Source organism: Drosophila pseudoobscura, chromosome 3, assembly GCF_009870125.1.
Source record: "Drosophila pseudoobscura strain MV-25-SWS-2005 chromosome 3, UCI_Dpse_MV25, whole genome shotgun sequence".
NCBI lineage: Eukaryota > Metazoa > Arthropoda > Insecta > Diptera > Drosophilidae > Drosophila > Drosophila pseudoobscura.
The window spans coordinates 10,592,534-10,619,775 of NC_046680.1; the positions used below are offsets into that span (position 1 = coordinate 10,592,534).

A 27,242-nucleotide genomic window follows, 5' to 3' on the forward strand; every position below is an offset into this window, starting at 1 on the left:
AAATATACCGTCGGCTCGAAAAGATGGCATTTCCTATAAGTGCTGTAAAACGCAGAAGTGGCCAGTTCTGTTCTAGCCCGCTGAGCGCCACGTTTAAAATTCAATTCAAGTCGCAGAGATGTTAATTTGATTGTCTGGAATTAGACCGCTCTTTTTATCAACTTTGTCTAATTTCCGTGCTAATTTGCAGTCTCATAGCTTCATTCATTTCTTATTACGCCTTATAAACCTTTTACTGTGCAGGGAATTGATCAATGGCCATAAAACGTATTTTTGTGCCAAATGTTGCTAACTTTTATAAATTAACAGCTGCGAATTTGGCGACGCTAATTGAAGCCCAAAAAACCAAGAAGACAATAGGCTTCCTAAACTGTTCCACCAATGAATATGAGTGCTGAAAACGTGCAACAAATTCCCCGGATCCGTTGCCATAGGATATTTGCTGGTAATTCCATTGAAGCGAATTGCGTCTTTGACTTTGGATGTGCAAAATAAATTCATTTCACTTGAACCTTGTTATTGATGGCAATTTAAAATCAATTGAGAAATATTTAATTCGCCTTCCACAATTAAAGAGAGATGTAAGACGAAATAAAGATTGATGGCAAGCGAAAATACGTTAGGAACTCAATTTAGAAATTCGGCGACAGATTAGCATTTCCTTTGATTAATTAACGCCTAAATTATGAACATTAGTACATATGGATATGGATGAATAGAATTATCATGAATGAAAAGTTGGAACCAAACTTTTATTTACCGTTGGATATCGTATATTATGGTTCACCCTGAAGATCGTGGTTGACCCACTCTGAAGAGAGCCCAGCGCCCACACACAAGCAGGTGCACTCTCTCCCTCTCTCTCTCTCTCTGGCTCTCTCTCACTCACTCTCTTTCTCTTAGGACTGCGACTAAGGCCAACAGCTGTTCTTGTTGATAATCAAAGTTCTTTGTTGTTATTAGCCCCAAATAGCAAATAAAATGTTTGGAAGTAACAGTAACTCGATGGTAGTTATGGTTCGTGGAAAAAGTGCGTGTTTTTGTTGCATTCCAAACTGGCACTATCACGCACATATGTACACACATACACACATGGAAAGATAGGGGCTTTAGCCAGACATAAAGAGCGCCGCTGGCCGTGCTCTTTGGAACGGCCCCCACAATTGAGTGGAGCCCGAGAGAGCGGGAGAGAGCCGGAGAGGGCCGCGGTGGCTAGTGTTAATATTAGCGTTTGAAGCACGCTCTCCAAATCAGTACCACCAAAGAGATTTTAGCTTCCATCGGCGACACACGTTTTTCATTTTGTACGGAGTGTAATAACCAATCTTGGCCAGAGTCAAACCATCCATCCAGTCAAACCATAATATTTAAACGTTGACGCTTCTATTCTATCGACGGCGGAAAAGCTCAATAAGCGGTCAGCGCCACCCACACCACCTCCCTCCGGGATCCGACCAACGTCCAAGTTTTCTCAACTTGTGCGTGTTCGTGTATTCGCGAAATACGTCATCGACGCGCGCAGCGAAAAAGCAGCCGAAAATTAAATCGAAAGTCCCAGCGCACACACATTTGCAGAAACGAGCCTGAATTGAGTCCAATTGCAGATACAACAACGCCCAATCAACATAAATCGAGGAAAAATTTTTATATAGTGCTGTCCATTCGCATTAATTGACTTGTTATTGTATCTCCATCGTCGCCGCCGTCGTCGTCGTTGGCATTCACAGGGAGACGCAGCAGTAAGAGGCAGCGATACAAAACGTGCAAAACAGCTGAAGAGAAGCAGAAAAGGAAAGAAGCAGAAGTAACAGCAACAAGTGTATCTCTCCCTCCCACACACGGAGCACAGCACAGCACAGCACAGCCCTTTCAATTGAATGTTTGTGTGTGTGTACGGCTTTGTTGTTGCCACAATCAATTAGAGTGATAGCAGTAGCAGCAGCAGCAGCAGCAGTGACAACGACAGCATCCACATCCATTTGCTGGGATCTCTGGACAACTGGTGGCTGGATGATTCCGAAAGTGCGTCTGTGTCTGTAGTTGTTCCCGTTCCGCCTCCGTAATCGCAAGTAGCACTCGTCGTCGTCGACCCCAGCTCTAGCTCCGCTCCGTCTTCGCTGGCCGCGAGCATCGGTGCCGTTTCTGCCTCTGCTCTCGGGGTTTGTATGAGTGTCTGTGCCGTCGGGCCGCTCGGCTTGATTGGGGCTTGCTGATTCCGAAACTGTGTCTGTAGTTTCCCGCTAACGGCAGAAATTCTCACAACTCATTGATATTTTAACCTCGTGTCCGTGTTGGCTGCCGCTCGACCAAGGTTCTCCGCACAAAATGCCCGTCTCTTTGGGCTTTTCGAAGCCTCGCTTCGTCGGACTAAAAGTGCTCCTATAGGGAACGCCCAGGGTCCCATACTCCTTCTAAAGAACCGTCCGCAAAAAAGTGACGAGTCTCGCGAACCATCGAATTGGCAAACAAATTATCATTGAACCGCAATCGCAATCGCAGCCGCTAGCCTTATCGCAGTAGCCACCGAAAAATATAGAAAATCCAACCGTCGTAAATAGTGCAAATCAAGAGTCGAGAAACACCGAATTGAATCAAATCGAATCGAGCCGAACAAACAAACTCTTTTTCGCGCTGTTAATTCGCCTAATGAAACCCGAACATTTGTGAATAATTAACGTTTCGATCGCATCGATAACCTGTTCGCCACCAACCACCAGCCACCAAGCATCGCCAAAAAGCCACAAAAATTAGGCTCCAATAAAATCCGACTAAGAGCTAATATATAACACCCCTCGCTCGACACACCAACACCAACACCAACACACGCGCGCGGCGATAACAGCCGTACCATAGCAGACCACACCATACCCCGTACCGTGCCTGAGTCCAGAGCCCGTACCACGAAGCCCCGAGCGACTAAGCTCGTAGCAAACTCACTCGAGCCACTTCACTTCGCAGCCCTGACGCACAGCCAGCGTTGAACAGAATACGTTCGAAACGCGCCCTGAATAGTTGTGTCCAACGTTGCTCCGCAGCCAAAACCCCCAGCCGATCCAGTTATCAAGTTGTCATCAGCCAAGAAGCGCACTCTGCTATCAATTCTAATTTGAGTTTAAGAAACGCATTCCGAGAACCATAACATAACTGCTGTAGAATGTCAGCCATCGCCATCTGACAGTGTCCGAGTGTCTCCAAAAGCAAATACCGAAATAACATTTTTTTCGTGGAAGAAGCCATATTCCGTACCCCAAAGTCAGCGTTAATTAGAATGTCGCATATTTCACAGTGACAAAAGCACAGATATTCTCCCCCACACTCATAAAATTTTCTGAATCGAGTTGAGTCGAGTCGAGTCCGAGTGTAAACGCTAGGAAATTTGAGACGAAAAGAGAAACGAACAGATCGGTACGAACAAAGGCAGAGCGAGTATTTTCCACAGGGAGTGCACTCTGTTATCAGTGAAGAAAAAGCAATTCGCGAGTAAACAACTGCTGTATAATGTCAGCCATCTGACAGTGAGCGAAACGATCCAGCCAGCAAGCAGCGACTGCAAGCCAAGCCCCAGCGATCCCACAAGTCCTCGCGTGACAGTGAGACCTGTACCACATATCACATCAACTGTACAACGCCATCCGCAGATTTAGCAGCAATAAATGGAGAAATCTGAAATACGACTGCAGCGCATGTCAAATGTATATCAATCGCAATCGAGCTATATGTATCTGAGGAACAAAATGCTGTTAAAAATCGAAAATACCCTACTCCGAAGCCATCGTCAGCGTGAGACCACCGGAATTAAGAAACTGTACAATTCGTTTTTCGTATTGTTTTAACTTGGCCCGGTCCCCCACCCCTCCCAAGGCCCCAAAGAACACACGCACAACGCAACTATTCCAATTCCACACAAATTGTGAAAAAAACCTTAGAAAAAGTTACAAAAAAAATCAAAATCAAAACAAACAAAAAAAAAAGAAAGCAGATACGTTTATAAATAATTAAATAGTGAATAAATATTAACTATATCGATATTATTTGGTTGTTAGTCGAACTCACGCGAAGTGCAAAATTGTTATTAAACGGAATCCAAAATCCGCAACCCGCAATCCAAAATACAAAATCCAAAATCCTGAGTGCTGTGCGCATAACGGTGTAGTGTCATAAAGACCATTTTGAACAGATCCAAAATGTTAACCTAAGCAAATCCAATTCTTAATAAGCCATCACAATATAACAAAGCCCCACATTTTATTTCTACTTCGAATATTACTATTATTATTGCTTTTTGTTGCATTTCGCTCTGCACAATACTTGTGAAAAATTGCTGGCGCCCATCAAGGATACCACCGCTAGCGATATCGGTGGAACGAACGTGCTTATAGATATAATAGTGTGTACCCCCCTCCCTCCCCGTTATTGACTTTCGAGTGCGTGTGTGTTTTTTCGGTCGAGGACATCACATCATAGAGAAGGAACAAGAAAAGAACGCAGATCCGACGCCCATCTACCGAATGGCGCTTTCGTTTCTATCGCAAAACTCCGGTCTGTTGGATTTACAAAGCATATTCGACCCGCAATATTCAGAACTGCAACAAGAACATTTAAACAACAACAACAACAACCATCACCACCATCCAATCAACCAACAACACCAGCCAAACGAGGAACTACAACTTCAACTACCACAACGCACGAATTCCACGAAATTCGATTTGAGCATCTTCAACGAATTCGATCAAATGGAATTCAACAACAATTTGAATCGCAGCCAATATCAGAATAATAACAACAACAACAACAGCAGCAGCATTAATAGCAACGTCAACAACAGTGCAAGCGAGAATTTAAATCAGGTAAGTGATCAGTGATCAGTGATGAGTGATCCCCGTGATCAGCTTCCCTCCGCTAGGTTAAGAGTTGACCCAATCCCAAGCCGTAGGCAGCCCTTGGGGAGCATCTCATTAGATTAAGAAATTGTTAATGGGTTGATAGTTTTATAGTCTTTGAAACTAATCAGAAATCTATAGAACGTTCGCTTGGAAGCAGAACTAAAACGCTTTCCCAGGGAAAAGCTCGTACAGATAGTAACACATGTCCATAGTTGTTCCCGTAACTCTATAAACTAACCCAATACAAATCTAGTGTGGTGTGTAGGTATATTTGTACAATTGTTTTTACCTGAGCAAGTGCTCGCGTCTACGAATGGAATAGAATGACTCCCATCTACAACTAATTCCCTCAGAATTCAGACCGCCTTGAATATAAATCTACATAGGCACATATTTATACATATGTAGTTCAATTGCTAATTGCTATACTATACTCGCACAGCAGACAAAGTATCATATAACAGCGTTGTGGTAGCCTGATGGGGGGCAGGGAGATAGACAGAATTATGGGGAAACCAGCGCCTAATAAATAGTTGCAATGTTACGTAAACAGCCAGAGCTGCTTACTCTTTTATATACATATTTGTTTTTCCTCCCTTTTCCTTTTGGTGGGATATCTTGATTGTTACCTCTTCAGATCTTCGATCCGGGGATATTTACTCAAATGTCGGGCATGTTGATCTTATCTTTGTGGAACATAATTAAATGGAAGCAACAAAACCCGATTTTTGTTTTCCCCTACTCTCACTTGAGAGAGGAGAGAGATTATACGCGACCTTATCAGCAAGGTTTCGGACCTACATACGTACATATGTACAAAAACATATTAATATACACACATAGTATAGTACTTGAGCTGGACTCTAGAGATAATGTTGTGAGGGCATAGCCTCGTTGGCGGCTAGACGGGCTTTGTTTCTGTTTCTGATTCGAAATCGTGTTCCTATAGTACGACTACGAATCGAAAAACAGTTTTCGAGCTACGAGTTCAGGCTTAGACCACTGAAAGTCACTTTCTGCTTCTGCTTGGTTTTCCAGATCGAGAACCGCCACTTTATTAGCGGCTACCACCATCAGCATATTGGAACGGATTATGAGCAAGTGATCAACTTCGTTGACTCGCCGCCAAACTCTGAGGAATCGTGGACAGGTAAGGTCACAGCACCCCGATCCATCAGTCAGTCGATTAGTCGATCAGTCCATCATCAGTCAGGCAGCTCTAACCATCTCCATCATCATTGCATCACCATCACCATCAACTCTGTGGCATAACCTGTGCTGCATTTAGAGATATCGCTAATCGAAGAACTTACGGTTATCGTAGACGCCCAGTCGAAGGATTCGCCGGGACCGCAGATAATCGACGTTCAGACCATCTACCTAAACAGCGGCTCCCGCAAAAGACGAATGGATTGGGACTCACTGGACATTGGCCAGACCGAGAATTCCCCCACAGCATCCCAGAGCGGCGAGCTGGCCCCCAAAGTGGCCCCCCAGGAAAAGGACAAGCACAAGCGCGAGAAGCACTCTGGTAAGGAATCCAATCCAATCCCCCATGCCATCCTATCTGATCGCATCGCTACGCTTAAAGCGTTTGCTATCTGATTTGCATAAGTAAATAAGTTTATTGACTGCTCGGTGACCCACAATCAACGAAAGCGAGTGACAATGAAAGAAATTTCGTCTGGACTTTAATCCGATATTGAGACCTGTTCGAGACCCGACCCTCTTCCTGGCCACAAACTCGTTCTCCTCTCCTCTCCTCCCTCGCGTATACCCCGTGTACACTCGTGTATACTCGTGTATGGTAGTAAATTGGGAATAATTAAGAAACCCGTTTGCGTCCCTTGATTTTCGATTGTCTATCAGACAGATGGACGGATAGATAGATAGATACGCCGATAGATAGAGCCATCCTATAATTAAGTTTATCATTCCATAAGGCAAAACGTGAGTGCATGTGTTTCTGTTTCTTCTGCTTTTGTCCCTATCTCTGGACGTGCTAAGTGCTGAACAAGCAGAGAAATATCACTGCTAATTAGTCAGTATCTATCTATCCATCAGATGTGGATATGAGTGGGTAAATTTATGTGTATGCGTATGCGGAGATATGAATGTGGAGAGTTATCCGAAAGATGACTTCGTGAGTTCGCAATTAAATCGGACTCTATCGAAGGGTTTAACCTGAAATGTTTGAAATGGTTAGTCCGAGATTGGAGTGCCAGAAATGGAGTTGCACCCTCGAAGTCTGGCATTAAATAGTTTCGTAAATTCATTAACATCGCCGCTATAGGAGTTGGTTCTCTTAATGAAATTAACAGCAGAGCAGCGACTGGGATTAACTTAGCACCTCCCTACCACCATGGTATCCATCTGCTGTTAATCAATAGCGCACTTTAATAATAGAACATTTCCAGTAAGTTTTGGTACTTTTCCGAAGACCAAACCAGGCCCCCAACTCATACAGAAACAGTAAGAGAGAGAGAGAGAGAGAGCGAAAGAGAGTGCAACTCCCAACCCGCCGTTAGCTTTGAAGAGATCTGTCAGAGAGATTGTTTGAAAATCACGCAAGGTCCCAACCACTAGCCGCTGGACTAATTATTCCGTAGCGGGTGACTGAGGCATGACACTGGCACCACACAGATACACATACTTCTATACTAGAGTATGCCGTGTGTGTGTGTGTGTGTGTGTGTGTGTGTGTGTGTGTGTGTGTGTGGGGACCCGGCCATATAATTTTGACTCGAATCTAAAGCTCTGCCGCGTTTCCCCCCTCGATGGCTTATCAAGCGACACTTGCCGCAGATAAGACCCAAATGCTCGCCTTTTTTCTTTAGACCAAACAACTGTTGGGCAGCCACTAGTAGTAGATTGGAAGAATTTACACCGAGAGAGAGAGAGAGAGAGGAAGCGATAGTGTGTACTATACGAGCGCGAGTATATTGAATCAGAGATCATTCAGTCATTCTTAATGACTCCTGCTTTTGTCTAGCCTTTTTCCCCAGAAATTATATAATCGAAGGCGGCAGCGTGGACTGATTGGCAGCCATTTCCCTTTGCCATTTGTCGTGGCATATCACCGGGCGGCAATCAACGATAGCCGGGACTAGTATCAATTCTATCTATTCGACTTTCCAGATACTTTTGATACTCTTAATCAAGCAACAATTAGCTGTGACACTATCTCGCATGCGAAACGAAAAACAGCACAAATTTGTTTGTGCGTCATTCGGTTGTGGATAGGCTCTGGAATTGAGCTGCCACTCGTTTGAGTGTATTGTCCGATCTGTATATAGCGTTCAGTTCGGTATCTGCAGATAGATTAAATCAATTAGCGAAGCATTTTATTTATTGTCTGATCATTTTTGGGACATTTAAAATGTTTGATGAATGTTTCTAGCGGACTAGCGCTTTTTGAGTGCGTATTCTTAGGATTGTATCGAGATGTCAATTGAATTGAATTATCTTTTTATATACTCTTTAATTTGTTAGGCCGCAGCAGCTGGAGCGATGACATTGGCTTTGATCTGAACGCCGAGTTCAACAGCAACTCGTATTTGAACAAGTAAGATATTCCCTGGGATCGCGAGGCCATGTCAGATCGGAGCTAATTTTTTCCTCTACAAGCAGTGAAAACTTTCTGTCGTTCTCCCCCACGCTGACCACCCTGAAGCAGGAGCCCCAGACGGAGCAGATCAAGCCGAATCCGAAGCTCTCGCTGGACAGCAGCAATGCCGGAGGCAGTGTCTCTGCCACCGTGGCGATTGCCAAGGTGGACGAGGCGCAGAACTCCCCCCAGCTGGCGGTGGCCTGTGGCCAGGAGACGTCCCCTGGCAATGGCAAGCACGACCTGAGCTCCGGGCTCCTCTGTGGCTGTGGCTCGCCCCAGGGTTCGCCAGTGGCTGCCAGCGAGTATGAGCTGGGCGGACACTCTGACAAGGGCAAGATCAATCCCCAGCAGCAGTTAAGCGTGCTCGATCCATCCAAAATAGAGATTGTGTCCGCCAACGGAGCGCCACACGCCGAGGATCACAAGTAAGTAGCAGGCGGATGGAGGAGCTGGTCCGATTACTCTGATGATTCTCCCATTTAGGTTTCAGTACATTTTGGCTGCCGCCACCTCGATTGCCACCAAGAACAATGAGGAGACCCTGACGTATCTGAACCAGGGCCAGAGCTACGAGATCAAGTTGAAGAAGATCGGGGACCTGTCCCTCTACAGGGATAAGATTCTGAAGGTGAGTCCAAGGCTGTGCCCCAGCTGCGGCTGAACCAATGCCGATGCCGATGCCGATGCCTCCTCCAATTGAGGCAGAGACATGTGATTCAGTGAATGATTTGACTTCTGGCTGTCTGGCGTCAATTGCTTTTAATAAAACCCAATTAAGACGAAGAATTTGAGAGATGGATTCACGAGGACCGTGCATGCGTACGACCAGGGGGAGATACTCGTACAAGAGTATCTATTTTTGGCATAGCTACACATCTATCCTATGGCAATAAAGTCTGACTTCATCTGTTGCAAATTCTGTTGCAGAGCGTGATCAAGATCTGCTTCCACGAGCGCCGCCTCCAGTTCATGGAGCGCGAGCAGATGCAGCAATGGCAGCAATCCCGCCCCGGCGAACGCATCATTGAGGTGGATGTGCCGCTCTCGTACGGCCTGTGCCACGTCTCGCAGCCCCTGAGCTCCCATTCGCTCAACACCGTCGAGATCTTCTGGGATCCCCTCAAGGAGGTCGGCGTCTACGTCAAGGTGAACTGCATTTCAACCGAATTTACCCCAAAGAAGCACGGCGGGGAGAAAGGTGTACCATTTCGACTCCAGATCGAAACCTATATAGAAAACAACAACAACACGAATCCGAGCTCGAACAACAATAGCGGCTCGACTGCCCCAGCCTCCCCAGAGCGCACCCCCAATGGGAGCAGCAACAGCAACTGCAGCGGAGGGCTATCCATCGCCAGCGTCAAGCAGGCCGTCCATGCAGCTGCCTGCCAGATCAAGGTGAGTGAGGGAGTGCGGATAGATGGGGAGAGATATAGAGACAGTATTCATTCATTCACCCCTTTCCCGCAGGTCTTCAAGCTGAAGGGCGCCGATCGCAAACACAAGCAGGACCGCGAGAAGATCCAGAAGCGTCCACAGTCGGAGCAGGACAAGTTCCAGCCCAGCTACGAGTGCACCATCATGAACGACATATCGCTGGATCTGGTGATGCCCGCTACCACCACGGGCTGCTACAGCCCCGAGTAGTGAGTGTCCATTTCATCCCATCCCATCCCCCGACTGTTCAAATTGACGTAGTCGCTCGCAGTTGACGCAATCTTTCAATTGACCGTGCAAATTGTCTCGAGAGTGTTGTTTATGTGACAGCCAGGGCTGGGGTTTTAATTTATGATCTCCTGCACTGCACTGCACTGCACTGCAGTCTAGGTTCAACTATTTGCATAACATCCAGTTACTATGATCATCATGCGCATATTCCGTCTTACATGCACGTGTAGACCCTCGATTCTTATCTATTCTACTACAGTGCGTTTAAGAACGTTAAGGCGGCTTGGCCACCCACTCGATGTCTCCTAGCTGAAGCTCTGAAACATCAATCTTAATCGGCTCTAATATTCCGTATTATATATAGACCCAAATGTTGTGGTTATATATTCAATCAATCAATGAGTTCAGTGTTTAGGGTTATTTAATGTTTCTTCAAATCTATATAGATGCGAATTTACAAATGCTTACTATACGTTGTTCAACGATTTCGCTTTTCAATCTGATAGAATAGAATTAAATAGAATAGAATAGAACAGAATACAATGAGCTTTCGTTTAGTTTTATTTTTTCTGTAGACTTATAGCTCTGACACGCACTGTGGAATGGAATTTTCCCGCACCGAATAAGAGAGAGTAAATTCGTTTTGTCACATAAATCCCAGCGATCAATCGAATTGAGAGCGTAAATATGTACATACATAGATATATGTACATACATATACCACTTATATGAGAGATATGGAGAGAGCGGTAGAGAGATGAGAGGTGCTGCTAAAGAGAACCGAGTTGAAGGATCATTGGCAAGGTGCTGCCCGCTAAGAGAACGCCCGAAGAGCGTTTCGTGTGGTTTCTGCCGTTGGGGCCGCCCCTGCTCCAAGTTATTTATAGTTTAAAGTTGCTTTTAACCGGTTTTCGGTTTTGTTTCTTTTTGGCTGAATGATTTTGTTTGTTTCGCAGGCCACACTACGGCACTACAGGCACCACAGATCATATTGGCGAATGAGATAGGGAGACCTGTAGGTCTCAAATCGATTGTATTTTCCACTTGCTAGTCACTCCGCAGACCCCCGGGGCGGTACATTGCTGGCGTTCCAGAATACATGAGCATTCCGATTAAAATGTCCATAATCCATCTCTGTAGATTCGATCAGGCTGAGTGGGGGGGGCAAGGGAATTTGGCAGTGGGGAGGGAGGGAAAAGAACTTGAAAGTCTAGGAAATTTCCCCATGAATGGCGGCAGTATGAATTACGGGTATATGCGGTTTATCCATGCATGATTTACATACACGTCCAAACAAGTTTTCTTATTTAATCAGGGATCGTATCGAGTATCGGGGGCTATCGGGTTCCGGGTAGGGGTGTATCGTTTTGTAAGAGAAATCGAGCCGTTTCGTTGAAGAGAAAACCTGATTCCCTGCCGCATTCCCTGAATTGGAGACCGAGAGCAGAGCCCAGGCCTGGTCTGGTCTGGCCAGGCCTGGCTGCATTCGTGAACATGCACTTGCCTCTTAAGGATCGTCCCTCCTGTCACTGCAAGATACAGAGCCCTAGCCCGAGCACGGGATTACTCAGAACTTGTAGGATTCGGCTGTAGTGCTGTGTACAGTGGGCCCCAAATAATCACAGCGTTTCCCTCACTCTTCCACAGTATGAAACTTTGGCCCAATTCGCCCGTGCACATACCCAAGTACGATGGGATGCTTCCGTTCGCGTCCAGTGCAGCATCGCCGGCGACCAGCAGCAGCAGCCCCATTGCCATCAACTCGGTGACGTCAACCAACTCGCCCAACCTCAAGCTGATGGACGCCACGAACATGGTCTCGCCGCAGCATGTGCCCGCGGACATGGATGACTTTGTACGTACTATATCTGCACAGTAGCTCGCCAATCCCAAACTTATCATATCACCCTCCATCATGATAGCAGAATCAGAACATTATGCCAGAATCGACGCCCGCCCAAGTGACGCAGTGGCTGACCAACAATCGCCTCACGGCCTATCTATCGACGTTCGCCCACTTCTCAGGAGCTGATATAATGCGGTTTGTACTTCTCTACAATGCGTTTCGAAACTGTACGACCCTTGCCTTGGGAAAGCCCAACGACATAATCTCATAGATAAGTTATTAATAATCGATGTGGTTCAAAGATTTAAAGATATGGTGCACAATTCAATATAAGAAATATTCGACTAGAAATTTCAGTTTCGAACGAGGTTATAAATTACCAAAATTACCGACAGTCTCACGGTTTCGAAACGCACTGTCGGCTTTATCTTATTTGGATGCTCTAGTTCCTCATGTCTCTCGCTTTTGGGCCTATTTTTTTAGCATGTCCAAGGAGGATCTGATACAAATCTGTGGCCTGGCCGACGGCATACGCATGTTCAACATATTGCGAGCCAAGTAAGTGATCCCCAAATGAAAGTCGAAGTCTGAAAATCTGTTCTAAGACCACCTTCATCTATTCCAGGACCATCACACCCAGACTCACGCTGTATGCCAGCCTTGACGGTTGCAGCTACAATGCCATCTACTTGCTGTCGAACACGGCCAAGGAGCTGCAGCAGAAGCTGTTCAAGATGCCCGGCTTCTACGAATTCATGGCGAAGGCGGGTGCCCAGGAGAATGGAGGAGCTGCTGCCGCCGCGGCCGCCGCTGCTGCTGCTGCAATGTACAACAGCTGGAGCATGCACTCGAAGTATTCAGGCAGCGGCTCGAACATCTACAACGACGCCAACAAGAGCTGCGTGTACATCTCGGGACCGTCTGGGATCCTGGTCAGCGTCAGCGACGAGGTGCTGAACAACGAGATCAAGGACGGCAGCCTCTATGCCCTGGATGTGCAGAGCGGCAAGGTCATCTTGAAGCTGATCAACAAGCAGGACAACAATTGAACCCGCTGTTACCACCCTAGAAACCAAGTATAGCTTATAGCATTTACACTCACAGTTCGATATCGTTTTCTATATATGATTCAATGTCTATGAGATTTCGCGCAGCAATTTTGAACAAGTATCAAGCAAGCAAACCCAGCCCCCGCCCAACCCCAATACCCAAGCCGAACCTTTTTGTTAAAGAATTAGTGCAAAATATGTGAGCTACCGTTTTCACTCTTTTTAAGTTTGTTTACTTTATGCATGTCTTACTTTATCTTTTTACCACCTACGATTATGCACATTTACGAGTACAGTACACCCCCCAAGCGATGGCATTTCGATTCGCTATATTTGTTCTACTTTAGTTCATTGCCACGGCACATGCCCGCCTGCCACCTACACGCATATATCTATGTATGTGCACCATTTGAAGTAGAAAGAAAAAAACACAAAAAAAAGCAACCTAAATTTAATAATTACATATATAATATCATCATCAAGTACAGTACCACGAATACAAGAATTGAGCAATTGTTTCGAAGCAGAGTTCAACTAGCAACCAAACAACAACTTTTGTATGTGATAGAAGCAATAAAGTGTTATCCACAAGTGGACTGTCAAAAAAACACACGATCTCTAATAATGAATGGATGGGAAAGTAAGTGCCTGGGATATGGGGATCTAAGTGAGCTTGGATTGCAAATTTCTATACACACAATAGATTTAGATTCTATTATCGATTCGTTGCATAACTATCACCTGTTTGGTTCTCATCGATGAGTCAATGGGTCGGAACTAGTATCGGATCCGTCTATCGATTTACAACTTATATATTTTTCGGGGATCCCCCAAAAATGTAGTGCGATGGCAGTAGTTCATATATCAGTTTAGAGTATAATTCTTAAAATTTAATAGTCATCAGAATCAGCGTCCCATCAGATGGATGGCTCCCAGATACTCCTGCTCCTTCTGCTCTGCGCCATGGGCAAGTGTCTAGTAGTCTACTAGTGTATTCATGATAATGTGCTCCAAAGTTGTGCCTTTTCCAGCGCAGGTCGCGGGGTTCGGAGTGATTGTCGGATTGCGCAGAATATGGTGGAGGGAACGAATCGGATATTCACCTATCGCGATGCCAGTGGAGCCTTTCGATTGCAGCGAACGGAAATCGTTCCTGCCGGAGTGACTCTTTGCATGTTCTGCACTGTCACGGACTGGGTGGAGACTCAGTGCCAGGACAATGGACAGTTCAGTGTCGCTATGCCCATGTTATGCAACGAACCGATGAGGCCAACAGTCACGCGTATCAGGGACAACGAGTGTTCTGGGACCATGTATGCTGTGGGATATACGATCGAGGGACAACAGCTGGAGCTCTATCGGACGTGCTTTGATGCCAGCAACGCACGGGTCTTGTACTCGCAGAGCGATGTATACTACAAGTCCTTCTGTAAGTGTTCCCCGCCTCCTACTACTCTCCCCCAATTGCCCATTGAGTCCTTGATAGTTCCCAGACGACCGTGGGTAGAGTTTGTGGCCGATGAGTTGTTCAGCCCCAGAGAGGCGACTGCCTACTTAAAATCCAACATCTACCACGCCTTTAACTACATCTACGGGGACGGGCAGACCTACTTGACCAGTGCTCGGTCCCTAGTGATCAATCGTGGGCATCTGGTAGCGTCGGCGGACTTCCTCTTTGTGGATCAGATGAGCAGCACTTTCCGATACCTGAACGTTGTGCCCCAGTTCAAGTCAATCAACGATGGGAACTGGGAGAAGATCGAGCGTTGGGTGCGCAGCATAATCCCCCAATCGACACCGTTCCGGGTCAAGACTGGTGGCATCGGAATACTCATGCTGGCAGACACGAGGGGAGTGTTCCAACAGGCCTACCTTGCTGGCTCGAAGATACCAGTCCCCGAGTGGACCTACAAGGTTGTGCGAGAAGTCGGTGGCAGAGGGCTCTACGTTTTCCTCACCTACAACTGTACGTTCCAGCGAGAGAGGCCGCAGGTCCTGAATATTTGCAGCCCCGTCAGCTGCCCTTTGAGCCTGCCAAATACGCCCCACGATGGCTTCACCTTCTGCTGTGATCCGAAGCAATTTCCCCTCTAATCATAAATATTTCATTAGCCTGGGTATTTGGGCGGGCCTTACGAAATTATCCTACGCAATAATCGTCGCCTGAATAATTTAATATTTTGTATTTAATGCCTGGAAATAGTATAAGTTTCAAAACAGCAATCACTGCACGAAAATTGTGGTACAGTTTACAAATGAATCAACATATAATATTTCTATTAAGAGTCAAGACATGGGCAGGACGTGGGAAATAGAAATAAACCGAAGGAATCACTTCTTTATTAAATTTTATGTATGTAATTGGGTTACAATGATTGGGTCTATCCTGCAGGGCGGATTGACTATTATCCAGAATTTTTCTTCTTAAGCTACGTTAATATTATCATTATTATCAATTAATCACCATGTTGCAGCCGCCATGCGGGAAGAAATCAAATCGCTATAAAGATACCGATTAATTATTTCTTAGGGAATCGTATTGGGAAACAATTAGTCGGCCTAACGACATTTTAAACGCTGCTTGAGTGGCCATAAAAGCGCTCAGAGTTCCTGAATGCCAATAAATTGTCAAAGAATCGTTTAGGAGCATGTCTAAGAGGGCGGAAATCTTCTACACGGGGCAGACGTTTATTTTCAACATTTACTCGCTGATGCCACAAGAACAGCGCTGGAAAAGAATTCTCCATGAGATCAACTACTGGCACGTCATGGGCTTCTGGGTGCTCCTGTTCGATCTTCTGCTGGTGCTGCACGTAGTGTCCAACCTGAACAACATGTTCGAGATAGTCAGGGCCATCTTTGTGCTGGCCACGAGCGCCGGACATACCACCAAGCTGATATCCGTCAAGATGAATAATGTGGCGCTCCAGCAGCTGTTCGACCGCCTGGACGATGAGGACTTCCGTCCGGAGGGACCTGAGGAGCGGGCCATATTTGCGGCAGCCTGCGAGACGACCCGCAAAACGCGAGACTACTACGCGGCGCTGTCATTTGCGGCCCTCGCAATGATACTGATCCCACAGTTCGTGCTCGACTGGTCGCATCTGCCACTGGGCACCTACAACCCATTCGATGACAATCCGGGCTCGGCCGGATACTGGCTGTTGTACTGCTACCAGTGCCTGGCGCTCTCGACCTCGTGCCTCACGAACATTGGCTTCGACTCCTTGTGCTGCTCGCTTTTCATATTCGTGAATTGCCAATTGGACATTCTGGCACTGCGCCTGCAGAAGATCGGCCAAGGTAAGGACAACGACAACGGAAACACTAAGATGAGCATTGATGTGCAACTGAAGCAATGCATCCGCTTCCACATTGCGATCGTGGATTTGGCCGAGACTATAGAGCGTCGGCTCTGCACACCGATATCGATGCAGATCTTCTGCTCGGTACTGGTGCTGACAGCCAACTTCTATGCCATAGCCTTGGTGAGTGCAGCAGAACTGATAATGGAAATGCATTTTTACCATATTTATCTCATCACATATTTAGTTGTCCGATGAGAAGCTGGCCTTGTTCAAGTTCGTAACCTACCAGGCCTGCATGCTGATGCAGATCTTCATGCTGTGCTATTTTGCGGGGTGAGTGATTGATTGACTGATTGAGTGATTGAAGTACCCTTTGAGTACCCTGTAGCGAGGTCACCCACTGCAGTGCCGAGCTGCCCCATCGGCTCTACAATACCAATTGGGTGGACTGGAGTCGCTCCGATCGCCGGAATGCATTGCTCTTCATGCAACGTCTCCACTACGAGCTGAGGATAAGGACCATAAGCCCCAGTCGTGCCTTCGACCTGGCGCTCTTCAGCTCGGTACGTTCTTCCCTTTTTTTTCACTGTACGATTAGCGGATTTCCATAATTATCCTCATTTGCGTCGTTGCAACAACTTGGGGCTATAAAAGGCCCGCAACGCAGGACACGTAGGTTAAGTCAGTCGGGAATTGCCAGTCAGCATGAATCAGCAGCATCTGAAAGTCACAGGGCACTTCTACAAATACCAGGTGTGGTACTTTCAAATTTTGGGCATCTGGAAACTTCCAGATGGGGCCACAGGGCAGCAGCGCCGCTGGCACCAGCTCCGATTCTGTTCGATCTTTGCTATTCTCAGTGGAATGCTGCTGCTGTTCGCCATGGAGCTGGCCGGCAGCATTGCCCATCTGCGGGAGATACTCAAGGTGTTCTACATGTTCGCCACCGAGATATCCTGCATGACCAAACTGATGCACCTGAAGCTGAAGAGTCGGAAGCTGGCGGGCCTCGTCACAATGATAAAATCCTCGAGTTTTTCGACCAAAAGTGAGCAAGAGGAGAAACTAATGGAAGCCGGAAGGGTGTCGGTGGTGAACTTGCGGAACCTGTACGGCATTTCGTGCTTAGTGACAGCCACCCTTATTCTCCTTGTGCCGTTCTTTGCGGGTAACTCGGAGCTGCCGCTGACCATGTACGAGCTCTGCAGCATTGAGGGACGAATGTGCTACTGGGTCCTGTTCCTGACCCACGCTGTCTCTCTGATGTCCACGTGCTGCCTGAACATTGCCTTCGAATCGGTGGCCTACAGTGTGCTCACCTATCTACGGGTACAGGTGCAGATGTTCGCCCTGCGCCTGGAGCAGTTGGGGCCGGCTGAGACACCGCAGGATAACCAGCGCATTGCCAGGGAGCTGCGCGAGTGTAGTGCCCACTACAACAGGATTGTGCAGCTCAAGGATCTGGTGGAGGTGTTTATCAAAGTGCCAGGCAGTGTGCAGCTAATGTGCTCGATTCTGGTGTTGGTTTCCAATCTGTTCGACATGTCGACCATTTCGATTGCCAATGGAGAAGCAATCTATATGACCAAGACTTGCATCTACCAGCTGGTTATGCTCTGGCAGATCTTCATCATCTGCTACGCCTCCAACGAGGTGACAATCCACAGCTCGCGCCTGTGCCACAGCATCTATAAGTCTCAATGGACCAGCTGGAACAAGGAAAATCGCCAAATGATTTTGCTTATGATGCAGCGCTTAGACTCGCCGCTTTGCTTGCGCACTATTAATCCCACTTTCACTTTTAGTCTGGAGGCTTTTGGATCTGTAGGGAAACATCAACCCACCATTCTGAATATAACTAATGGATTTTCTTTATTTCCAGATTGTGAACTGTTCCTACAGCTACTTTGCCCTGCTGAAGCGCGTTAACAGTTAGAATCTGATTGTTATCAATGGATTACCTAAAAATAAATTCAAATATTACCGGGCAACCATCAAGATTTCAATCCTCCCTGCAGCAATATGGTCACACTAGTAGCTGGCAAAAAAAACTAGAAAAGTATTTTTATCGCTTATCGATTTAGCAAAGCACGCAATTAAATTAAATAAAGAAATGCAGTAAATTACGCGCAGAAAATTGTATTCTCGGGCAAAGTGGGTGTTTAAAAATGTAAGGACTGTCCATGTTAACAAGTTGTGCGTCTGTGATTATCGCATCAATCGTATCGTATCGGTCAGTTAGCTGGCGTTCTTGCTGACGGACAAAGTTAAGATGTCGGAAAACCCAAAAACAAGCCGCAGCGGTCCTAGCTGCCTGCATTGCAGCGCATTCGGGGCCAAATTGAAGTACCAGGAGATATTTGATGAATTTGGCCTGGAACTGGGACTCCAAGAGCTGCTGGCGAAGCACTTCAGCTTAGATGTGACACCCAACGCTAATCAGCAACAGCTCCTTTGCGATGAGTGCGTGAATGTTCTGATCCGATTGTTTGACATTGACGAGCTACAGAAAGAACAGGATGCTGCGATTGCCAGACGAAAGAGCGCTGTCGAGGATGCACCTGCCCCAAAGAGCGCACCCAAGACGCCTCCAAATGCTGCAAGGAGTGCTTCCAAGACGGCTCCAAGCGCTGCAACGAGTGCATCCCACACGCCTCCAAATACTGCACAGCCTGTCAAGCCTACGGCTAAGAAGGCCGTACTGCCGGAGCCCCAGACTAAAGTGGAAAAGCCTGTGCCGGTGATACAGCCGGACCCGAAACCCAGCCGTCGTATAATTAAAAATGTATCCGTGCCACTGCCATCTGCGGCCTCTGTAGCAGACGAAGTTGATAAAGTCAAGGCACCATCCAAGACTAAGCATGCTCCGAAGGAGGCAGACCAGGAGCAGATTAGTGCCCTCATTCTCAATATTCTAAACGAGGACGAGCCGGGCGTGGTAGATGAGTCAGAAACAGTTCTTCCCGACTCTTCCCAAACAACAATTGCAGTGCCAGAGAAGGAAGCGGAGGCTGAGGCTGAAGCTGAGGTGACTGAAGAAGAAGATCTAGATGGGATGAATATCATATACGAGCATGAAGGTGCGTAGAAACTATTGGCTTATGAATTTTGTCCTAAAAGAACTTCGGTTTTTAGATATTTCAATTGAAGAGGAGGTAAATACCAAGCCAGACATCCGTCCATCCAGACTAAAAAGGCAGAAAACGGAGAGCCAGAGCGAGGCAGACAACGAGGAGAGCGAGGCCAGCAATATAGTCCTCTTTAACTTTGTCGAGATCAAAGAAAGTACGTGGAATTGAAATCTGCGAATGGGTTAACCGCCATTCACTGTGGTGTTTTATGTCATTACAGAGGATGACATTGACGACTTATACGAGTACTTAGCCACGGTGGTGAGGACCAGCTTTGAGAAGCTAAAGTTCAACTGGAATACTGTCTGCCAACATTGCACATTAAAGTCCACTAGCTACGAGAACCTGCTGGAGCACATGCTGAGGGTGCACAAGTCCCGGTCGGATGTCTTTCGGTGCCCAATCGAGGGCTGCAGCTTGGAGCTAAAAGGACGCAAACTTCTGGCCATGCATTTGGTTGTTCTACATGCGCCTGTGGCTGAGTAAGAAAGTCTGTTTTATGAGGTCGCTGTGATATATTATGGAACCCTCCCTCTTTTAGTATTGCCATTTACGGCAGCTGTCCGGAATGCAAGATGACTTTCTCAAATATTTTACAATACAATAAACATTCGTGTGCGCATATCATCAAGAAAAAACGGGGCGTTCGCTTGTTTTGCGAAATGTGCGCCCTGGAGTTTCCCTCCTGGAAGCGGTATGCTCTGATTTCTAATGAAGTTGCTCTTGTCATGATATGTCCTCTTCCTTTTCCATGCAGCTTCAATTTTCACAATCAATTCCATTTGGAGAAGCACCGACCGCGCGCTTGCTTTGTCTGTGGCTATGAGAACACCAACATCGACGAGCTCTTCCAACATTTGCATTATTCCCACGAGCCAGAGGGCACTCTCTTCTGTGATCTGTTAGTAACGTTCTCTCAGGCTCTACTGCACCATTTCCACATACTGACTTCTCCCCCGCTTTCAGTTGCGATCGCACGTTCCGGGATCCCGCTGTCTTCATAGAGCACAACACGTCGCACGCGACTGTGGGCAACGCCACCTACACCTGCGGCGAATGCCTGGCTACCTTCGAGACGCGTGGCAAACTGAACAGCCACACAGTAAGAATTTGCATCGAAATATTCTAGTAATATAGGTGAACTTATCAGGGTAAACTTTTCAGAGATCAATGCATGGCAACGTCATCAGCTGTGAGCTCTGCTCCCGCGAGTTTGCCTCTGAGGCCACGTACAACGTCCACATGAAGTCCCATTTGATTATCGAACGTTCCGTTCATGTCTGCGGGAATTGTGGCCAACTGAGCGAGAATCAGGAGAAAATGGACGCCCACTGTGGGAGCGAGGGCTCTGCCTGCTTTGGGGCGGAGAGGTACGTGGAACTGCTACGCGATGCCTATGTCTGTGAATACTGCACCACGTACTTTAAGCAGAAGTCAGACTTACAGTCCCATCGCGAGACTGGTGTGCACGACAATGGCGTTTTTTCGTGTCAGCCTTGCGGAAAGGATTTTACCGACATGAAATTGTATCGTCACCATTGGCGCAACTATCAACAACTGCGTGTAGATGTTGCTCATCGGAAGCTGGACATTTGCACCTTCTTCATGTGCGACCAGAAGGTGACATGGCACGCCAGACAACCGTAAAAACTGTGGCTTGAATGAATCTTCCTTTCAGGACTGCTCGGCGGCATATGCAAACTGGAACTCACTCTACACGCACAAGCGACGCACTCACGATGAGTCTAAAGAGCGGCAGGAGAAATCGGCCAAGCCGCTGCAGGAATGGCAATGCCAATTCTGTCTTAAGCTATGCCGATCGAAAATGTCCTTATCCGTCCATGTCGCCCGGAGCCACAATAATGGTGAGCGCACAATACGCCTAATCTAATTCCCGACTATCTTAACGACGCTTCTTCTCAGACAATGTGGTCTGTTCACTGTGCAACGCCTCGTACAAGAGCAAGGATGCCCTGGATAAACACTATGCTTACTGGCACGAGCCCATCGAGTGTCCGCAGTGCTTCAAGATTGTCAAGAACAGACGTAACTACGACACTCACGTGAATGTGGTGCACTCAAACAAAAAGCGCTACACCTGCAGTGTGTGCGAGAAAGGCTTCTACCACAAGAGCGAAATGGAGGCTCACAAGAGGGTATGTACTGTAGCATTACTAATTCGATCTCCAACCGATGTATGGTATCCCCCTGCAGCTCCATTCCCAGTCGTACAGTTGCGAGCAGTGCAGCTTCACCACCAGGAAAAAAAAGTCACTGTCTGTTCATACCCTGGGCCAGCACTTTAAGCGATTCGCCTTCGACTGCAAGATGTGCGACAAGCACTTTGGTCGACGCCAAGGACTGACCAACCACATACAACGTGTGCACGCCTCCAAGCATGTGTGCCGTAACTACATTGACGACGGCTGCGGCCGTTCGTTTACCACCAGTTCCCAGCTGAACGTGCATTTGCGCAAGGTGCACAACTCCACTTTAGTAGCTGACGATGTGCTCGAGGAGGAGGCGTATGCCATCGCAAGACCGCCGGCAGCGAAGAAACGTTGCTTTGGTATTTTGAAAGATAAAAAAGTTGAGTTCATAGACGATTCTGCTGTTGACATGGACACGATGAAAGACGTTGATTATAACGTTACAGAGGAGGAGGAGGAGGAAGTAGAGCATGAGGAAGTAGAGCATGAGGAAGAGGAGGATATGGAGCAGGAGGATGAAGAATGTGCGCTGGAATTTGCCGAGGATGAGGCAGAGGGGGAACCAAAGCCGAACCGTGGCTCAAACAGAAAACATGGAAGAAAACTCCGTTCGGATGATTAGCCATTTCTTTGCTAAAGCAGATATATTTAATTTGATTTCCGTTCATTTGCTATCCATAATTTGAACACAGAGATGTCAGAAAATGACATAAATATGTATTCCATAGTACATAATACAATTCTAATGATAATGTAATAGCTACACGTACATTTAGGCTAATTCCAATGCAATTAACTAGCCAGAGTCTGGCGGAAGCAAATTTGATTTATTAAGCGTTGTAGTTTGGTCATTTAACTGTTGAAGATTGTGTGCGGAGCTTACCTATATATCAAATCGAAGAGTTTCATTCACAAATGGACGACAGTAATTGAATGTGACTTACTGGGCTAATTGGTGTAATAACAATGGCGGTGCGCGTGGCACAGTGCAGCAGGGCCGTGTCCTCAGTGGACTCATCACAGTCACCGTCACCGTCAGCATCCACATCCACGTCGACCCCAATGTCGCTGTCGATCTCCCACGATGGGAAATGCTCCATTTCGCCCTCGCAGTTCAGATCTTCTTCTTCGAAGTCCTCATACTCGTCGATAAGGATAACTGTATGATGTGGGGAGATATACGTACTTAAATATTCAGAACCTCAACTTCTAATTCGGTTCCGCAGTTCATTTAAAGCAGTAAGAATTTTTGGAACATTTTCAAAGGCAGGCACTAAGTCTACATATATATTTCGATTGAATTTGATTTAATTACTTGAACTATCTGGCGGCGTTGCCTTTGCAGCGCACTCCAGGGATTGTGCTCCCTCGTCTGGTATACTAATGCGCTGTTCCTGCTTGCTATATGGCTCCGATGTGGATCTATGCAGGCTGCAATACATGTGATAGTTCTTATTCGTATAAGTATTTGCTTATGGGAATGGCGGAACCAACCTTAACGTAACACGTTTCTTGGTCCTATTATCTAATTCAGTCATAAAAACATCATTGTGCTGCTGCTTCTCAGACCCCAACTGATATGAGTTAAGCACGGAAGACTACAAAGGATATAAATATACAATTATGAGATCGTTTGGAGGGACTCAGTCTCAGTTCTACCTTGGTATTGGTCGATGTATGCTGCGTGTGAGGCGGCATCGGGGTTTGCGTGGCGATCACATCGGTTGTCGTTGTGATTGTCTGCGTGGAGGTGAGCGCCCTCAGCTCTGTACCATCCGTGGATGTGGCCGAAGTGGCGGTACGGTGTGTGCTCTGGATGCACACTCAGTGCCGCGGTGCGCTTCCAAACATCGATCATCGACAGGTTGTGAGTGTGGTGCAGGGGATTGTGGCTAGGGCTAATGGAATGTATTTTGCTGGGCTTTGCTGGGAGGGGTAGGGCCAAGAATCTATCACGATCCTCCATGTAGGCTTTGATCAGCACGTCCAGTTTCTCTTCTATGTCAGCGACCTATCCAAGCAACAATAATTACAGTCAAGCTCTGTTGGGCTGGTCAACCATTGTGGGGCCACCTCACCTGTCGCTCGACTTTAACCACACGGGAGGCTAAACTTATTTTAGATGCATAGACGTCCTTGGCCTTGGAGCCTTGTTTGCCCAGGATTTGATCCAAACTGTGGAATGAACGTGAGTCAGTAAATGGTAGGGAAATGGATGTTCATTCCACGTTTATTTGGCAGACTCACCGCAAATGAAGCATCTTAACGCGACCCAACAGGTCCACGTGGCCTAGAAGGAGCAAAGAGAGGTATAAAGTTTTGAAGCTAGTACAATGGCTAGTCTTAGAGTTATAGCTCATAGCCTGAAGGATACTATTTAGGGGAGCAGAACAGGGGAGGGCTTTGGTGCTCACCAGCTGCGTACTGCTCCATGACATCCTTGACATCGTACGGCTTCAAGGCCTCCTTGAACTTGCGCCGTGCCACAAAGTACTTGAGCTGGAATAAAAATCTCTCTCAGTTGCATATCCGACTCGATCCCTTCCAGTGGTGAGTGGTGCCCCGTGTCCGTGTCCGTGTCCGTGTCCAACCACGTACTCACCTTGCGAATGAACCGAATGGCCGTCTTGTGTCTATTGGTTAGCTGCGTGCAGCGCGGCTCATCTTCCTCATCTGCGGGCAATTTGTGAATCAGAGAGATTGACTTGTGCGTTAGGTTTTGGTTGCTAGCTTCGCTTGGTTGGTTTTGGTTTGGTTTGGTTATTGGTGTTTTTTTTTTTTTTTTTTGGTTTTGGATACATTTAAGCAAGTCAACGTCAACCCAAATATACAACAACACATACAAAAAGTACCGTTACACACATTTATGGAGCAATTAGTAAATACGGATACGATATTGATAATTATATATATAGTATTATATGATTAATGTCAACAAGAGATAGAGAGATAGATAGAGAGAGAGAGCGAGAGCTTAGTTAGTAGGAGTTAGTCGGAGATGCCTGTAGATGGCTGGAATATTCTCCAGCCCAGTTCTGAAGCAAGCGTTGTGGTGTTTTGTGTCCTGTGTCCTATGTCTAGTGGCAGATGGGATGTGTGTGGGGGGAGCATGGAGTGCGGCTGGACTGGGACTAACTAAGGCTACAAATCAAAGCGGGGCACTCTACACAGGTGGACGGCATGCATCCCTAGCATCGCAGCATAGCAGAGGGTAGGAGATCCTCCCAGAGCGGGAGAGAGATGCTTCGCACGCACTTGCCACACCGAAGGACCCGTTCGGCCCACCATCAGCAGCAGCCGATCTGTGCGAGAATCCTGTCTCCAGGAACTGCGATGCGGCTGCAAAGAATCGACCCGTCCGTCCACTTCCCGAGCTCGGACTCGGACTGGCACTGCGGCGCTGGGTGGGCACTGGCAGCGTCATCGTGCTGTTCCTCTCAAAGTTATCCGTATTGGGGTCCTCTTGGCCGGCCTCCAGGTCCGCAGGGTTTGTGGGGGCCACCCGGGTATTGCGCAGCGAAAGCGATGAGCCGAATAAGCTGCCATGCAGAAAGCCAAACAGCACCACGGGAATGGTTAGATTTCTAGAGGCAGACTCGCTTTTGTCCTGGCCCGGACCCTCCTCGACCGATGACGCCTGGTGGGAGAACTGGGCCAGAGCGCCAGCACTGGAGCTGAGCTTGCAGTTGGCCAGCTGGCCACTGGGCTGGGCTAAGTGAGTTAGAGAGCGGAATTAGTTGCTGTCGATGTCGATGGCGATCCCTCTGTCCCAGGGTTAGTGGAGCCACAGTTAGTCGGAGAGTCGTGGATTCGTGGAGTCGGGCGTCTGGTGATGGGGGTGTCGGGTGTCGTGTGTCGTGTGTCGGGTGTCGGGTGTCGGGAATGTTATGTAACCAACAAACAACATCAATTAAAATTTCAATCAGTCTTATCTCTGGGATGCAAGTCACAACATTGACACAACCACAACACTCAATATAATAAAATGTGATACAAAAAAAGTTTGTTTGTTTAAGTTTTGAGTTTTTTTTTTGTTTTTTTTTTTCTCTTGACATTCGTATTGTAGGACCTGGGGGAGAGGACCTTGTAGACTTACCGTCTGAATTTTTAATATTTTTTAAGCAAGTGGTCTCAGCCACAGAATCTTCGCTGAAACTTGGATTCATGGATTTGCCATTCTGTACTACCTCTGCAAAATTTCAAATCAAAGGTTAAACTTTCATTCTGCACACTAGGTATGCGGGTATGTACACAATATATCTCGGAGGAGGCTGTAATTGTAACTATAACTGAAGGTGGACTACGAGTACGAGTATAGTATGTGTCAGTAAAACTTGGGTTCAAAAGACACGGTACGGACACGCTCTATGGGGTGGGGCCTTGGCTACGAAATATACATAAATCATAATTGTAGTTACAACTGGGGAAAAATCGGCTCTACCTTCTATAGCAGTGGAACTACTTCTTCCCTCTTCTTTTTTGAGTGGATGCAGTTTTCTTTTTCTTTTTTTATCATTCTGTGTTTTTTTTTTCTATCAATTGTTTGTTGGTCAACTTAGGAGTTACGTTTGACTTGATTTGATTCTGGTTTATGAGGTCATGACTTTGCACTTGGTCTAGCTGTAACTTTGGTTTCCTTTGCTTTGCTTATCTTCTTTCATACTCCTAAAGGAATACAGATGTTGCAGAAAGCTATTGATTGATATTTGTGGGGCAATATTATCTTCTGACAAGATAATTCTGTTGGTCACATAGATTAAATCCCAGTTGGCAGTTGGGGCCAACAGATGATCGAAAACTAAAGATAGCTCGAATAAGTTTTCAGATAATTAGGTTATTTGTAAAGACAATTAATTCATAACTAACATATTTACTCATGAACACGCTTCTGGAATGGAATCGGCAAATCAATGTCAATATTGCATACAGTCTGGCTGGAACTACTATTTATTGTTTATTGTTTGATTCAGGGCTAATTGATTGGGCACTTCTTGAATTGAAATTGATGGCAGAGCATTGCATGCATGACGATAACAAAAAACCAACAAATTATAGAGTAAATATGTATGTCCATCGAAACGAGTTAAGTGCATTCCATCTTTCAGTTCAAGTAACCAAAGACATATCTATAAACTGAATTCTCCCACATTTATTGGCTACTTATACTGGTTGGTTGGGGGTAGGGGGGTGTTCCTTGTCTACGATTATGCACATTTACGAGTACAGTACACCCCCCAAGCGATGGCATTTCGATTCGCTATATTTGTTCTACTTTAGTTCATTGCCACGGCACATGCCCGCCTGCCACCTACACGCATATATCTATGTATGTGCACCATTTGAAGTAGAAAGAAAAAAACACAAAAAAAGCAACCTAAATTTAATAATTACATATATAATATCATCATCAAGTACAGTACCACCACTAACCATACAGTATACTGTATGGTTAGTGGTACCACGAATACAAGAATTGAGCAATTGTTTCGAAGCAGAGTTCAACTAGCAACCAAACAACAACTTTTGTATGTGAT

General features: G+C 46.5%; 5 protein-coding genes and 1 pseudogene across 11 annotated transcripts; 5 read left to right on the forward strand and 1 right to left on the reverse strand.

Annotated features, from left to right (window-relative positions):
- Nucleotides 1-1,233: 1,233 nt before the first annotated feature.
- Nucleotides 1,234-3,971, forward strand: LOC117183605 (uncharacterized). The gene has a single exon (XM_033378098.1). The coding sequence runs from the start codon at nt 3,654-3,656 to the stop codon at nt 3,831-3,833; it is 180 nt and encodes a 59-aa protein (XP_033233989.1). The 5' UTR covers nt 1,234-3,653; the 3' UTR covers nt 3,834-3,971.
- A 142-nt stretch (nt 3,972-4,113) lies between these two features.
- gem (transcription factor CP2 like gemini) lies at nt 4,114-13,669 on the forward strand. Of its 6 annotated transcripts, none has more exons than XM_015184189.2 (12): nt 4,114-4,850; nt 5,925-6,036; nt 6,175-6,417; nt 8,379-8,451; nt 8,514-8,921; nt 8,980-9,124; nt 9,424-9,894; nt 9,967-10,142; nt 11,812-12,019; nt 12,087-12,205; nt 12,494-12,568; nt 12,636-13,669. In XM_015184189.2, the coding sequence occupies exons 1-12, from the start codon at nt 4,509-4,511 to the stop codon at nt 13,057-13,059; spliced, it is 2,796 nt and encodes a 931-aa protein (XP_015039675.2). In that variant the 5' UTR covers nt 4,114-4,508; the 3' UTR covers nt 13,060-13,669. The 6 variants fall into 6 exon arrangements, with proteins under 6 accessions (XP_015039675.2, XP_015039677.2, XP_015039676.2 ...); XM_015184191.2 differs by having other exon boundaries at nt 12,090-12,205; XM_015184190.2 differs by having other exon boundaries at nt 8,517-8,921.
- A 99-nt stretch (nt 13,670-13,768) lies between these two features.
- LOC117183604 (uncharacterized) lies at nt 13,769-15,290 on the forward strand. Its single transcript, XM_033378096.1, has 3 exons — nt 13,769-14,026; nt 14,096-14,488; nt 14,546-15,290. The coding sequence occupies exons 1-3, from the start codon at nt 13,981-13,983 to the stop codon at nt 15,151-15,153; spliced, it is 1,047 nt and encodes a 348-aa protein (XP_033233987.1). The 5' UTR covers nt 13,769-13,980; the 3' UTR covers nt 15,154-15,290.
- A 115-nt stretch (nt 15,291-15,405) lies between these two features.
- On the forward strand, nt 15,406-18,521 carry LOC117183189 (odorant receptor 46a-like). Of its 2 annotated transcripts, XM_033378095.1 has the most exons (4): nt 15,406-16,547; nt 16,612-16,700; nt 16,756-16,930; nt 18,250-18,521. In XM_033378095.1, the coding sequence occupies exons 1-4, from the start codon at nt 15,708-15,710 to the stop codon at nt 18,301-18,303; spliced, it is 1,158 nt and encodes a 385-aa protein (XP_033233986.1). In that variant the 5' UTR covers nt 15,406-15,707; the 3' UTR covers nt 18,304-18,521. The 2 variants fall into 2 exon arrangements, with proteins under 2 accessions (XP_033233986.1, XP_033233985.1); XM_033378094.1 differs by lacking the exons at nt 15,406-16,547; nt 16,612-16,700; nt 16,756-16,930 and adding an exon at nt 16,953-18,191.
- Nucleotides 18,445-22,529, forward strand: LOC4804198 (zinc finger protein 616-like). Its single transcript, XM_001360760.4, has 10 exons — nt 18,445-19,447; nt 19,503-19,652; nt 19,719-19,980; nt 20,040-20,192; nt 20,256-20,399; nt 20,465-20,600; nt 20,663-21,118; nt 21,177-21,363; nt 21,422-21,654; nt 21,713-22,529. Exons 1-10 carry the CDS (start codon nt 18,640-18,642, stop codon nt 22,328-22,330), a joined length of 3,147 nt encoding a protein of 1,048 aa, XP_001360797.3. The 5' UTR covers nt 18,445-18,639; the 3' UTR covers nt 22,331-22,529.
- Nucleotides 22,327-25,441, reverse strand: LOC26533414 (uncharacterized; annotated as a pseudogene).
- Between the last annotated feature and the right edge of the window lie 1,801 nt (nt 25,442-27,242).

What these genes read in the sequence shown, in the direction of transcription:
- LOC117183605 (XM_033378098.1), top strand. Translation starts at nt 3,654, where the DNA reads ATGGAGAAATCTGAAATACGACTGCAGCGCATGTCAAATGTATATCAA.
- gem (XM_015184189.2), top strand. Translation starts at nt 4,509, where the DNA reads ATGGCGCTTTCGTTTCTATCGCAAAACTCCGGTCTGTTGGATTTACAA. An exon ending in CAAGCGAGAATTTAAATCAG is followed by an intron (nt 4,851 to 5,924) that starts GTAAGTGATCAG and finishes TTGGTTTTCCAG; the next exon opens with ATCGAGAACCGCCACTTTAT. An exon ending in GGCTGCTACAGCCCCGAGTA is followed by an intron (nt 10,143 to 11,811) that starts GTGAGTGTCCAT and finishes ACTCTTCCACAG; the next exon opens with TATGAAACTTTGGCCCAATT.
- LOC117183604 (XM_033378096.1), top strand. Translation starts at nt 13,981, where the DNA reads ATGGATGGCTCCCAGATACTCCTGCTCCTTCTGCTCTGCGCCATGG. An exon ending in CCTTCTGCTCTGCGCCATGG is followed by an intron (nt 14,027 to 14,095) that starts GCAAGTGTCTAG and finishes TTTCCAGCGCAG; the next exon opens with GTCGCGGGGTTCGGAGTGAT. An exon ending in TGTATACTACAAGTCCTTCT is followed by an intron (nt 14,489 to 14,545) that starts GTAAGTGTTCCC and finishes AGTCCTTGATAG; the next exon opens with TTCCCAGACGACCGTGGGTA.
- LOC117183189 (XM_033378094.1), top strand. Translation starts at nt 17,073, where the DNA reads ATGAATCAGCAGCATCTGAAAGTCACAGGGCACTTCTACAAATACCAG. An exon ending in GTCTGGAGGCTTTTGGATCT is followed by an intron (nt 18,192 to 18,249) that starts GTAGGGAAACAT and finishes CTTTATTTCCAG; the next exon opens with ATTGTGAACTGTTCCTACAG.
- LOC4804198 (XM_001360760.4), top strand. Translation starts at nt 18,640, where the DNA reads ATGTCGGAAAACCCAAAAACAAGCCGCAGCGGTCCTAGCTGCCTGCAT. An exon ending in GGCACTCTCTTCTGTGATCT is followed by an intron (nt 20,400 to 20,464) that starts GTTAGTAACGTT and finishes CCCCGCTTTCAG; the next exon opens with TTGCGATCGCACGTTCCGGG. An exon ending in TCTTCATGTGCGACCAGAAG is followed by an intron (nt 21,119 to 21,176) that starts GTGACATGGCAC and finishes TCTTCCTTTCAG; the next exon opens with GACTGCTCGGCGGCATATGC.